The 13,673-nt window shown below is 41.4% G+C and overlaps 3 protein-coding genes across 4 annotated transcripts in view; 2 read left to right on the top strand and 1 right to left on the bottom strand.

Moving 5' to 3' along the window:
• LOC144132741 (uncharacterized) overlaps positions 1–13,673 on the top strand; it is a 646,537-nt gene that overhangs the window by 434,947 nt on the left and 197,917 nt on the right. The gene's annotated exons all lie outside the window — the stretch shown is intronic.
• Positions 1–13,673, top strand: part of LOC144132745 (uncharacterized) — a 170,009-nt gene that overhangs the window by 118,196 nt on the left and 38,140 nt on the right. The window lies entirely within an intron of this gene.
• On the bottom strand, positions 1,425–12,949 carry LOC144132739 (uncharacterized). The gene is made up of 5 exons (XM_077665359.1): positions 12,617–12,949; positions 9,139–9,617; positions 6,375–6,664; positions 4,677–4,862; positions 1,425–2,823 (listed from the first exon to the last, which is right to left on the bottom strand). Exons 1-5 carry the CDS (start codon positions 12,826–12,828, stop codon positions 2,008–2,010), a joined length of 1,983 nt encoding a protein of 660 aa, XP_077521485.1. The 5' UTR covers positions 12,829–12,949; the 3' UTR covers positions 1,425–2,007.

Below are 13,673 nucleotides of genomic sequence, written 5' to 3'. Positions count from 1 at the left end.
TGCAGTCAAGGCCACAACTATATAGAGCAAGCTTCATCATTTCAACTTTTTGCGTACATTTAGCGAAAGTGTGAAGGTTTCTAGACGTTATGTATGAACACACCAGCGGAACTTGTTTGTGTGCATGTCGGGTACCTCCTAATTTACTATAGATGAGGTGCGAGAGGAGTTTGATCATTAACAAATGCTTTGTATTTAAATGGCTGCGACTATAGATACTGTGGTACATCAGCTACGTTAAAAGGCAAGACGACCATTTTCTCCAGCATCAGTATTGCTCACTAGCTTAGTACTTTTACAATCTGTCACTTCTCTTATCATTAACACATGTGCTGCCAGGCATAACTTGTTCCACAAATTAAAGGAATCTTGTAAACCGCTTCTGTGGTGCATTACATGTGCTGGCTGTCATGTTTGGTGGCGCACAGTTTTGTTTTTTACTCAGTGCATATTTCATGAGGCACGATGGCTTTGCTGTACTTGAAAAAAAAAATCATTTATGCCTTGATGTTTGGTAAATTTTTTATGCTGTGCATCATGTTGTGAAAATAAGTAATGACTGACTTTAATGTACCTTTTTTTGGTCACATCTTTCCTTTTTTCTATTTTGGCACTGCCGTTCTTACTTTTCAAGACGGATTCTGCTGTTTTGTCATTCCTGATGGAAAGTCCGAGCTGAACAGGCATTCCGCCTTGGTTGTAATGCTACCTTTCACTGTAGCAGATGTACCACCATATTTTGGCAAGGTTTCCATTCTAGGCCACCAGAAAACACATAAGGCACGCAAAATCCTTCAGGCCTTCCTGATAAGGAAGCACAAAATGTGAGTGCACCATCTATAACAAAGACATTGATGTTGTGAATTTTCATAGATAAATTTCTGTTTGCCCATGTATGGCTGTGTTACTAATTCGCAGCCAGTCTTCAATACAGACTTTAGTTGTTAGTGAAGCCACTGTCCTGCCCTCTATCTTCTGCACCGTATCTTTTTTTCTGGTTTTCACCCTCCTGAACATCCTACACCAACTGACCCACCATCAGCCTTTCCAGCTTGAGTTACAGATATGTGTATATTTTTGTTTTGGTTGCATGCCTAAAACGTGCTGCTGCCAAACTACCTCTACTGTCACAAACATGACGTTTATCCTAAGCTACAGTCTGTATACACACAATAGCTCTTGTTTGTTTTGTAGATTATAGACGACAATATGGACATATTGCATCCTCTCAATTAATTGAATTCAACTTTCCTTCTCTCCTCTGTTTTGTCCTTTTTTTACCCTCTCCTCATGTAGGGCAGCCTGTTGGGCATTTCTTGGTGAACCTTTATGCCTTTCCTTGCATCTGTCTCTCTGTTTTCAAGAATAAGTGAAGTTTCGATCCTGGCCATTAGATTTATCACCCTGTTCAAGGAGGTTGCCCTTCCTGAATATATGTGCACTGTAATCATTAACACATGCATGCACGCCATCCCAAATGAAGGTGAACGCACTGATGCATGATCTGCTGTTTCATTTTATTTTGACCTTCAGGGCCTTCTCACCTGAAAAGGAACTTTCTCACTAGTGGCAACTGTATGCTTGCCATACATGTGTGCATAGACATGCACGCATATATACATGCATGTATATGACTGCATGTAGTGTATTAATGTGTTCATGTATGTCAAACACAACATGTGCTTTTCAGTGCTTCAAGATGCACAAAAATTATCTGAAGGCTCACTACAAGATATAACACTATTGGGAATGGGATGTTGGTGGTGCGTGTCTTGGCCTTGCATTCATATATTGTTTCACACTTATGTAATATTATGGAGCTGCTGGTTACAAGTTGGGGCAAGCATGCCCCAAACTTTAACCCTGCTGCACACAGTACATAACAAAAACTGTCCACAACCTAGTGGTTCATTACAATATTCTTATCAGCCAGGTAATGAGCACAGGGATATACTATGCTGGAAGTGATGACTATGCGATTAACCTCCAAGAAGTTTTGTTATGCTTCTACAATAGTTCATTATAATAGTTGAAAGGATTAATGCTCCACTGTACCTCAGGTTTCTCTTTCCTGTCTGGAAATGGCCCGGGAGGAGATTCTGGCAGCTGGCTCACATCTGCATGCATAGCCTGTTCACTGTGTGCCGATGTACAGGCTACTGTGACCTCTTCATTGCCTCCTGGCATCATTGGAAGAAAGAATTCTATGTTTGGGCAACGATCACCCAGTGCCAGGTAGCCGAGCCGTCGGCGGTCTTCGGGCGTCAGCTCCGGGCTGTTCGGAAAACAGCCACCAAAAGCCTTCTGGACAGCAGCCTGATGCTTGCAAAAAGCGCCTTGGCTGCCTCTCCAGCAGCTGCAGAAGCCAATGTCCGCATCCACTTCATAAGAGCTGGTGCCAGATGAGCTTGGCACACTATACAAAGCGCCATCCACCTGTACAATGGACTTGGCGAAATCATTGGGCAGCTTCTGCAGCAGGTGCTGGAATGCAACACGGTGGGAGGAGTCACGGTTATGCGCATGCCTCAGCAACCGTGCCTCAAAATATTTTTCCCAAGTTGTGATCGTAAACTCTACCAGGGCTACTGCATTGTAAGCCTTGGTGCGGCACAAAACGATATCCTTCAGGATTCGTATGGATGCCTCTGAATAATTATTCGTGTTATGGCCTCTGGTGACTGTGCCTGCACGGTAGAGGAGCACCCACTCTTGCTGGTGTTGAAGGAAGGTTTCCACTCTCTTTATGAAGGCTTCGTGTTTGTGGCAGTGAAGCTCTTCCTTAGCTGTCTGGAGCTCTTCCATTGTTTTTGCATACAGAATCTGAAACCAGAACAAAAAAAGCATATCGTCTACGCATACAGTGGTGTTTTGTATTACTAGCTGCGTACCATTATTTCTGTACCATAACACGTGAACTCATTTTTGAACTGAATGTCTTTATATCACAAAAGGATTGGACCTATATCTTGCGCAAGTACAAGCTGTTTCTGCATTCCTCATCATCCTTCCTCGATCAGTTAACTTTGCTTAGTTTTTCTCACCAGGGATCCTCTGTCACATGAGCAATCTAAATGCACAAGGAGTCAATGACCATAAAATTTTTCAAGGGCCATACATGTGTGTTGCTGTCGCAGATATGAATTTGTTAATAAGAAAGCATGAAATCTGTTGGCTGGCAAAAGATATATCTAACTAGGTAAGTTACATTCGGGACGAACACTCGGCCTGAAGCAGCAGATTAGGAAAACATTTGTTATTGTTGTAAATGCAGTTTTTAATTCACACATGTTCAGAAAATAAAGCACTGCACACTTTGCAAGTCCGCACAATCCAAAGACAGAGATGGGAGGTAACACTGTGCATTTCGTTTCAGCTAGAAGCATTTATTTTTTTTCCAGTGGTACTTTCACAAACAAATTGTTATCTGTTCTCTTCTCTTTGTGTTGTAGCACCAGCAGGGCATTGCCAGTTCTTGGTTGTCATGAAGTATGCAGTTATGCTTAAATGGGCAAAATCGGCAAACTACAGAGACGTGGCATACAAAAAAGATGGTATTGCTTTGCTTACTTCTGGAAATCTGCGGAGCTGTTATTTTGATGATCGAATAAAAAGTAATTTCTGAAGGAGTTAGTTAAGTGAACAGTTAATAAAATAATGAACAGAAAATTTTCATTTTTCTTGTTTCAATCCTGTGTATTTTTTCCAATGTATGCTGACCATGTGGTTGTTCTCATGGCTTCTTGACATTATCTATTTGCATTTTCAAACCTCTGTTAAGTTAATCCCCATAGAGTTGAATGGCGAGTGAAAAAACTAAAGTTTGGCACCAGCGGATTTCCATTCAGTTCAGTGGCCATTGAATCAAGTGGCAATGAGAGTATAGAAGGTTGGGCGAGTTGATATATATTCATGATTCACAACAGTGCAGCAAACATGGGTGAAAGGGAGACTAGACACAACAAGTGCTTGTTATGTCCAGTCTCTCTCATCTGTGTTTGCTACATTGTTGTGAAGCATGGCAATGAGAGTATGTATGTGACAGGAAAAGTGCATGGAATTCTTTTCCTGTCATCGTGAGTATGTTTACCTCAAGGTGTTCACTATATGTGCCAGGTTCTGCATGTTGTACTTACTTCGTTAAAAATCAAAAACAAAATGACTAGTGCCGCACAGTCATATGGCAGTGAAAGAGGCATTTATTTCTTAGAAAGTTGGCTGTAAAAATGAAACACTTGTTTTCTTCCCTCCACTTGACTGAAACTCATGCCGTCAAGACTGGAAAGAGCTCTGTGATCACTGTTTAGAAGTGGGAGGTGATGGATCCTTGCCTTGGGAATCTACGTATAAGATTAGGTCTTAATGTCATTCTAGTTTGCTTGTTAGAATGGTTGTGGTAGCGATAACTCTCATTTTTTTCTGTCTTTGTTCACTTCTAAAAGCTACATCATTAGGGGTGTGGTTAGCCTCTTTTCATTTGCAGGAATCTATCAGTGCAGGCCAACTTCAGTTTACCCTTAGCGTCCTTTTAAATATTAGCTGTACATTCTTATTTCTGAGTAATGCAATGTTTCAGCCAAAATGGGCATGGCGAAGTGTTTTATGTGCAGAGTGTCTCTCTTTTCTTTTGTATTGTATGGCCTAGGCAGGTAGTCAAATGACAGTGTCTGCATCACCTTCTGAAAAGCTCTCATCAAGTGACGTCGCTCTTCCTTGGCTGCCTGGTTCTTTGTGGAGGTCAGCCAACGCCACTCGGCCTGTAGAACATGAAAGTGGCACAGCAGCTGTCGTGCGCTGGGCCATGTTTCATGTAGGGCATCTTTTTCGGGTCTTGAATTGTCGGTCATAAACACAGCTGGAGCCTGTAAGGTGAAAAGGAACCCATCACAAGCATAAACCAACAGGCTGACGCACTCGTATACACCTCGGCAAGATTGTATTTTAACATTCTACCCATCTGCCAACTCTATGCCATGTTTTTTCTTGAATATTATGCAAACACTGTGGCAAGAGGATTAAAAAAAATTTATGCTTACTTCTGGCACATACTAGAGCCTGTGGGTGGCAGGTTTCTAAATGCAGAGGCACTTACAGCCCATGTTTAAAATGTTGTAGTGGGACATGTACTTACTGTGTGGACATTAACACCAATGCTGACCAGCACTTCGGCATGTATAAAAAAGCAGTCAATGCTGTTGATTATGATTACTGATTAGCCCATGTTTTGTGAGGGTTTTCCAAATCACACTTTCTGTTCCGAACATGACCTTATCAAAATAACCACTTTTTGAGTTCGATCAGGTCATATAGCCAGGAATAAATAGCCACTCCAAAGGGTTTTCATTTTCTAACCTATCTGCCTTGCAACAGCAGTCAGAGAAGAAAGCATTCTCTACTGTGAAGAACTCTTGGAAAGATAAGAAGAAAAGGATGACTATGCAGCTAATTACATAACTTCTCAAAACTAAGCTAAAGATTCATCTAGAATTCAGGAACGTGCTTGATTTTATTTTTTGTTGTTATAGATACCTCAAGGGTCCTTGGGTGAGAGATTTACATGAGGGGTAAAGCAACAGTCTGCAGCAGCAGTCTGCAGGAGTTCCTTGATAAAAACCAAGAACGAGTTGGTGGAAAAATTGGTAGCTTGCTTTTCCTGCATTGTGTTTCCTTTTGAAAATTCCTTGGTGGAAACATGCCTTGAAAGGCAGCGTGGTCGAGAAAATCAGCTTGTAGGCAGATACGCGTTAACCAAAAAATTGCTAATTTCGACATGCAGCTGTTTGTCTGTCATGTGTCCTGGCCTCTATCCAATCTTCTTCGAAAAAGAAAGTTGGTAATCCTTTGCCTGACATGTGACTGAACCTATACCAAAAAATTGTCCAGCTTGTTGCATTATAAATCCAACTTCTCCTGTAGTTGTGTTCGGTTTTAGATATGCACTGTATTTATTCATTTATTTATTCATAATACCTTACAAGGGTCAGAAATGCATTGAGTAAGAGGGACAAGAAGTGGCATATGTACAAGAGAAACTAATTAATACAACATGAGATGGAAGGCAAAAAGTAAATAAACTATTGTACGTGGCAAAACTTAAAGGCAAAAATATACATAGGTACAAGGTACACTTCGTAGCAGCATTAATGCAGGGCATATGACAAATAGGCATCTAAGAGAAAAATACAGTGGTCATATTAGAAGTGTCAGATGTAAAAGTTGTAAGATGCACAGAAAACCAAATCAAAATACAATATCGTGCCACATCAATCTGTCACCATAGTCATATTTCGGATAGTAAGGCAGTTTCGATGGGAAGTCTTGCAAAAAAAAGTAATGTTATTCTAATTTGCTCATAATTCAATAAAGCAACAAACCGGGCTGTTTCCAAAGCATAATGGATGCTGGCTTTTGAGTTGCTGGAAGGCCTGTTTGTACCCCTCCCTGGTCTGGGAGCTGTGTATGACGAGTGCAATAGGCACTGCCCTTGCCTTTGTGGCTGTCAGCAGCACCGTTATGGTGCTCCTAGTTTCGTCACATGATGATGTAGAGTCCACGAATATAATGTCACGTGCGGACTCCAGCTGCTGGGCTCGATGCATGATGGGTGTGACGACAAGGACTGCCCAGCTGTCATCTGCCACACTCGTGATGCTGACATCTGTCCCTGCAAAACAAACAAGCATATCATTGAAGGAGCATGAAAAGACTGATAAACATGAGGGTTAGCCTCTCCACCTTTTGTGTTTCTCTTTATGCCCAATAGCTAGCTTTCGTAACATTTTTATGTATATAGGAGAACTCTCTATTACTCACTATGGATTACAGCAGCGGAGTAAAGTAAAATCTGTATGTTTGACTTCACAAGCTTGCTCGCTATTGTTTTTATAAAACCACAGCACTCTGAACATCAGTTTCTACTCCGCACTGCAACTGGTGTGCAAGGTATTTTGAACAAGAGCTTATCACTAATTTTAGCTAGTCACTAATCCTGATGCAGGTGTTTCCACATACCATATTCCAGCTCTTGTACTGGCAGTACTTTGTCTAGAAGATTTTATGCATTTTAAATTTTTATCACAGCATGTTGCCTCTGATAACATATAAGCTTGTTCAAAGGCAGTCTTTTTTATTTGTGCATTGTAAATTTTTATCACAGAATGTTCCCTCTAGTAACACAAGCTTGTTCGAAGACAGTCTTTTTTATTATCTTTGCATCCTAACAGTGCATTTTCAGAGCAGTTTGATGTTTCATGTAAAATGAATGAATTAATGAATGAGCTGTTTATTTAGAAAGGGAGGCTCAAGGCCATTTGTTGGGGAATTGGGTTGCTAAGAAAGGGAAAAGTAGGGGTCTATTGATACATGAATGAAGGACACGGTTGGTTTAGCCACGCTTTACATTGCTTTGTAGAGGCCACTTATCTTAGCATATTTGCCAATATTTTTTGCCAATGCAAAATAAAAAGATATTGTATTGTAATCTCTTGGCGAAAAAATGTTAATAAATAGTTTTAGTTTTTCCTTAGAATTCTAGAGCAGGGCAAATCTGATATTTCCATATTCCTCTTCTGTCCACCGCAGCAAGCGTAAGCGACAAAGTCGACAATAAATTTGTTCTCACTTACTCTAAAAGATAATGTTGCTCATGTGTGTAACTCCCACATTGATCAGGTCTCTGGACAGTGAACAAGGATTAGCACGTTTTCAGCCAGGAAGTTTATCGCTCTTGTATACCACAGCTCTTGAGTTTCTGGCAGCACTTTATAGATTCTTTGCCTAAATCTATTCATTACCTTTATATCATTGAAGTGATCAAATGACTGTATGCATTTTTAAAAATAATCATAGATTGATAAGTGCGCGTGATGGAATGCTACCAGCAGCAGTGACTTGCAAAGTCTCCATCTACGCTTACGTAATGCTGAGAATCTTTTTGCACCGCCTGAGTTGGTGCACTGTTTACATGGTTCATTTCCTTTATCATGTCATGCATCAGTTCTCTTGTTGCCTTCAATGCTTTGCAGCTTTCTAACAATGGCTCAACAGTAAATATAAGCCAGTTTGTCAGAATTAGGACTAGTGGGACACAAAGAACCTGCAACTCATGCAGTGCAACAGCAGTAGAGGCGGTGATAAATTTTTTACAGTAGTCATACGAACAAGTAATCCTTCTACTCAAAGATACACAGAAGGAAGGAGAAAATGTATAAAAGCGGCTGTATTCAATTTTATGATACTTCTGGCTCTTCAAAATGGGTGATGAAGATGTACTTGAGTGTACACATATGCAGTGTATTGCCCATCTACCATTCATGTATATTTCTCAGACAACTTAGAGTTACAGTGAGTTGCATTGTGGCCTCATTTCGTTTAAGGTGTTTTCAGGTAAATAATAATCAACACACATCATTTTGGCATGACTTCGTAGACTGACAATAACTGAGGTCACTGTGGTAACAGTGCCGCTTTTAGAACTTTGTAACATTGTAGTGTAGTATTGAGACTATTTCATGGAAATGCCTCTGTTTATGGCTTTTTGTGCTCAAACATGGCACAGGTCTGTCACTACACAGCTTTTACATGTGCAGTGCATTGGCGTACAAGAATAATTTTGAAGTCAGCAATTAACACTGAGCACTTACTGCATTCATATATGCAGCACTGGCTGATGACTTCCGTCGTCTGCCAGTGTTGCATATTTGAGTATGTCAAACCAACTTGCCCAGCAATGCACCCTGCTGAACTTACTCCACGCTTCTTCTTTGCATGAATGTAGGACTCTAATTTATAACATAAATTTTTTTCCCACAGTGTAAGGACTTTCACTGAAAATGCACAGCTAGTATAGCTTGGAAATGATCTTGGAAATGAGCTTGGAATACACTCTCATGAATAAGCACAGATGCTGGCAATGCGTTAGCTCTGCCTTGCCCGGATGATGAAGAGCTAAATCACTGCAGAGTGTACAGCACCTGTCCAAAGTATTTTCCTGAATGTCTTCCCCATCACACAACTGTACATTACTTACATCTCTGATATGTGGTGATGCAAACACTTATCAGGATTGGAAGCAGTAGCAGAAATTAAAAATTTCAAAGAATAATGCTGGAATTTTTTGGAATAGGTAATCCTGCTTACCTTGGGCTAAATACCTGGGCTTGTTTTCCTGCAGCTTTAAAGACGGGTTACCCTGGGGTCCATATTTTTGACTCCGCCATTCCTGGTGCCACCGGTAAACACTCCTTGGTGGTGGGTTGGCCATGGAATTTGCCAGCAGGGTGTGCCCATTTGGTTTTCCAGTGAGAACCCTCTCATGGTGGCTTATTGCTTGAGCTGTCGTCATTCCATCTTCAAAATATTCTTGAAAAGCAGTTTTTGTTTCTTCGCTGGGTCGAAGAAGTCTTAGTGAGTCAGCTGACTGCAGGCTGTGGTTGTGTTGCGACACCTTTACAACGGCCTGTAGAGGTGTCTGCCGGCAGAGGAACAGGTCATTATTCATAGTGTCGCGATTCACTTTTTTAATCTTGATATCCAGCTTCGCTGGGCACGAGGTGTTGCGGTGTGACGATTTGTCACGTGGATTATGCTGGCACCGCCACACCTTGTGGAAGACCATCCTACAAGAACCAAAAGATGCCACAGTCAGTGCACACGTGCATAATGTAGGCCTTATGAGGTTTGGTAATGACCTTAACAAAACAGTCTTTATGTAATTGTGCAAAGCAGGCAAGCCAAATTATTTGAAATGAATCCAGACACATCAAGGAGTGTAATAACTGAGAAGGCCTCTACAGGGCAAAAAAAAAAACATGGCCTAACAGTTTGCATATGGAGCAAATTATGTGCCATTATTTAACATCATACATGATATATGTGTGATATATGTGCCTTGTGCCTTTGGGGAGAGCTAAAATAAATAGTGCTCATAAGGCATGCTTATTATGAAAAGTTTTGAGGAATTCTGAAATTTTGAGCCAGGAAGGGATTTCTTTGTCTTCATACTTCAGTACTGTTTCATAGTTCAGTATAAAATGTTATTACAGCCATAGCTTATTATAATTAATGAACAGGTAAAAATTCATAACGCAGTTTACCAAAATCCTTAAACGAACGAAGTCAACTTTTTGGACAAGTTTAAATTATTGGCATATTCTTGCACACCTTTCCCTATGATGACAATAACGATAGGAAAACTGGGGGTTTCAGCAAGGATTTACATTTTGAATTTGCAAAGAATGTCAAGCCAGAACAGATGGTGGTGGCACACCGAGATAAAAGTTAGAGGCTCTGATGGCAGTCAACCTATGTCGCCTGGAGAAATTATTACACTTTATGAAAGAACTGAGCACAATACAGAGGGTTATTTTCATCAAAAGAAACTTTTTGAAGCTCTGTTCCTCACTCCATGTTAGTTACCTGAAGGACACGGGTCCTATCCAAGCCACAGCGGTCGCATTTCACTGGAGGCAAAATGCTAGAGGCCCGTGTACTGTGCAGTGTCAGTGCACTTTAAAGAACCCTTAGGTAGTCACAATTTTCCGGAGCTCCCCAGTACGGCGTCCCTCGCCTCAGCCGTTTTAGGACGTTAACTAAAGTTCTATAAAACCAAACCAACAAACAAAGGACCAACCTTTGCAAACGTTTTTATCATCACAACATAACATATATACAATATATACGTTATATTTAATATACAGTATTCCCATTTGGTATGGCGCTCGACAGCGGAATCCAATATTAAAGGACTATAGACACCTAATTTTGATGGCATGTTTTCTTCTCTACAATGATGCGGAAGACACTACTACGCATGAATCATCATTCAATATTCACCTGCAACTGGTAAATAATTTATAATCGAATTTTTCTGTCATGCTGTGTCGGTTTCAATATCTGAACGATGGCTGTGCTGTCAAAAAGTGCTTTTGTGTCACGTGAGGCATGGAAAAATATCCGTATAATCGCTGCTTCATTTTTTTAATTTACTGCAGTGCTGAAGTGAGCCTTCCTCAAGAGACGAAATGCCAACGAATGTAGAAGCAGCAATTATATTGCAGTTTTTTCATGCGTTACGTGACCTGTAAACACAAGTTGACATCAGAGTCCTTATTAGGCTGCTGAAACCGAAACAGCACGAGAAAGAAATGCGATTATAAATTATTCAGCGGTCGTAGGAGAATAACACGTGGTGATCCATGTATAATAATATCTTACGCATCATTACAAAGAAGAAAACGCGCCCAAAAGTTAGGTATCTATACTCCTTTAACAAACTTCTATTATTGCAAAAAAAATCTTTTTTGAAAACCTACCTTATACAGAGCACACTTAACCTGTTTCAAAAAATATAATCTTCCTAAAAATCAGCAGATCTATAACCGAAGACGATAAAACAATTTTATTTCAGTTCTTGAAAACATTGCATGACATTAACTGAAATAGCAAACTTGCAACAGTCTGCATCAGCACGTCTAAATCATTATACAGATGTGTGGAAAGTTACCAGCTCCCGTACTAATTATGGTGATCAAAGGCTTCAGTGTCACCTACCCAAAGTTCTAAACAGTTGTCACAACAGAGGCAAAGAAATTCTCAACCAAACTCCGTCAGAAATCAAGTTGCTCATGAACTCTTACCTCTAATCAATATGTTCATCACACTTAATTGTATATATTTTAAGCTGCATTATTAAGGCGAAAGCCTTTAATGGCTCATACTCGCGGTGTCCATTCGTCCATCCGTCCGTGACACTCTTCATTTCGATAAGAAAAAAATCTTTGTGCACGATGGGATTCGAACTACCATACTCCCATTCCGCAGCTTAGAGTGCTAACGACTACTCTACTTCCTTCCAACGCACATGTAGTTCTCCTTGTCTACGTCGCTGGAGAGTGTTTGCAGAAAGGCGTCGAATCAGGCGGATGCCTCCCAAATGCCCTCCAGTGTCTCCAGCATTTAAGATTCACAAATAATTGTGTACTTAATTAACATCTTAACTACACATCAGTGACACCGCGCTAAAGGCTATCGCCTCACCGCACTTTAGGTTAACAAAGTGCCCCTGAATTTTTTAGTCTTTTTTTTAAAGAATCAATTTTTTTATACTTGCATTTATACATTGTTTCGTTGTATTGAAGCCATTACGATCTATCACCCTGTGAAAGTGCTCCATAAGGTGTGTATATGCCTTCTGCGACTGTTGCTTGTACAGTAGTCTAGGGTTCCTCAAGCTGCTTGCATGCAACATCGGCTTCCTCCATCCTTGAGAATGGACGGACGGACGGACGGACGGACGGACGGACGGACGGATGGATGGATGAGTGGATGGATCTTCATAAAGCTCATGAAGGGACTTTATATCAAACAAGCCTGAGACATCAAAATTCTTGAGGTTATAATTGCGAGAGCGCTCGACTACTGGCGGAGGACCCTGTTGCAATCTCGGCCGCGGTGGCCGCGTTTCGATGGAGGCGAAAGGCGCGCGTGTGCTGTGCGATGTCAGCGCACTTTAAAGAACCCTAGGTGGTTGAAATTAATCCGGAGCCACCTACATATACATCCTGATTTGAATAACACGCATCACAATTCGTCATGCCAAAACCGCAGTTTCGCTTACCTGGTGCATTTTGTTTGGATCTTCTCGCAAATCCAGGAGGTGTTAGTGTTCGTGCTATATTGGCGCACCCACAGTTCTGCGGCTTTTCCATCCAACAAGTTGCAGCGGAGCACCTTCACATCACTAGTGGATGACCTGCAATCTTCCACGCACTCTAGAGCGCCGGCGGCCGGTTCATCCCCCTGCGAAGATGTGGATGGCCCAAGGTCCATGGCGCACTTTATGGTGCCAACTTTATTGTCATTAAGGGATGCGATCAGACTGTGCAGGTCGCTGTCACTCAGCTAGGCGTAGCTGTCGGCTTACAGAAGACACACCACGGAGAACTTGCAAACTTTCGCGCAATAGTTTAGCGCGCGCATTTCAACGCTTCAGAAGCGGCGCGATGTGAAGAGTTTCGGTTTCGTTTGTGTCATACTCTGCGAATGGTATTTTGCGCACTAGTACGATTTATGTACTTATAACTCTGAAAAAAAATTTGTGCGTGTTATATCAGAAACGTTTTTATTTTATTCATCTTTTAACAAAGAGGACGTCTATAGTTGCCTTGCCTAATTGACGCATCGTCTAATATCCAATCCAATCCAAAGTTGAAGTCGCCATGATGGAAAGGAGTGAAAAGTGGCGTCGGGTTCTTCATGCTTTTGCCCGTTTGCTTAATTTGGGAGTTAATCTGAAGTAGAAACCAGGTTATTGTCAGTATATTTTGTGGTAAAAACTCAAGGAAATCTGTGATGGGACGCAGTGCCGAAAAGGATTTGCGGCGGGCAAACACGGGCTCTGGTGAGCTCCAAGATGATGATGCGGTGTGTCTGCTTTGTGCACAAGACGCAGCTTGCTGGGCCTGCATTGCCTGCCTTGGTGTCCTCTTCTTGAACGGGAGGGCAAAACGCCTCACATCAACGGTCGTCCCATACGTCGGCGGCATGTTCTTCGCAGAAATCTCGCAGTTGAGTACGATATTGCGCGTCGTAAGTAGGAGCAAACCGAGCCTTACAGTTGCTTACATTGCCTTACTGCTAAATGTGCGGACAAAGCATTGTACTCGAGTTGAGGC

Source organism: Amblyomma americanum, chromosome 5 (genome assembly GCF_052857255.1).
Source record: "Amblyomma americanum isolate KBUSLIRL-KWMA chromosome 5, ASM5285725v1, whole genome shotgun sequence".
NCBI classification, from domain to species: domain Eukaryota; kingdom Metazoa; phylum Arthropoda; class Arachnida; order Ixodida; family Ixodidae; genus Amblyomma; species Amblyomma americanum.
The sequence above is the reverse complement of the archived record's forward strand: the minus strand, read 5'-3'. Positions and strand labels throughout refer to the sequence as shown.

Excerpts from the sequence above, each read along its gene's own strand:
- LOC144132739 (XM_077665359.1), bottom strand. The coding sequence starts at position 12,828 with ATGGACCTTGGGCCATCCACATCTTCGCAGGGGGATGAACCGGCCGCC. Across the intron at positions 9,618-12,616 it reads ATCCAAACAAAATGCACCAG|GATGGTCTTCCACAAGGTGT; the intron begins GTAAGCGAAACT and ends TGGTTCTTGTAG. Across the intron at positions 6,665-9,138 it reads GCCCAGGTATTTAGCCCAAG|GGACAGATGTCAGCATCACG; the intron begins GTAAGCAGGATT and ends TTTGTTTTGCAG.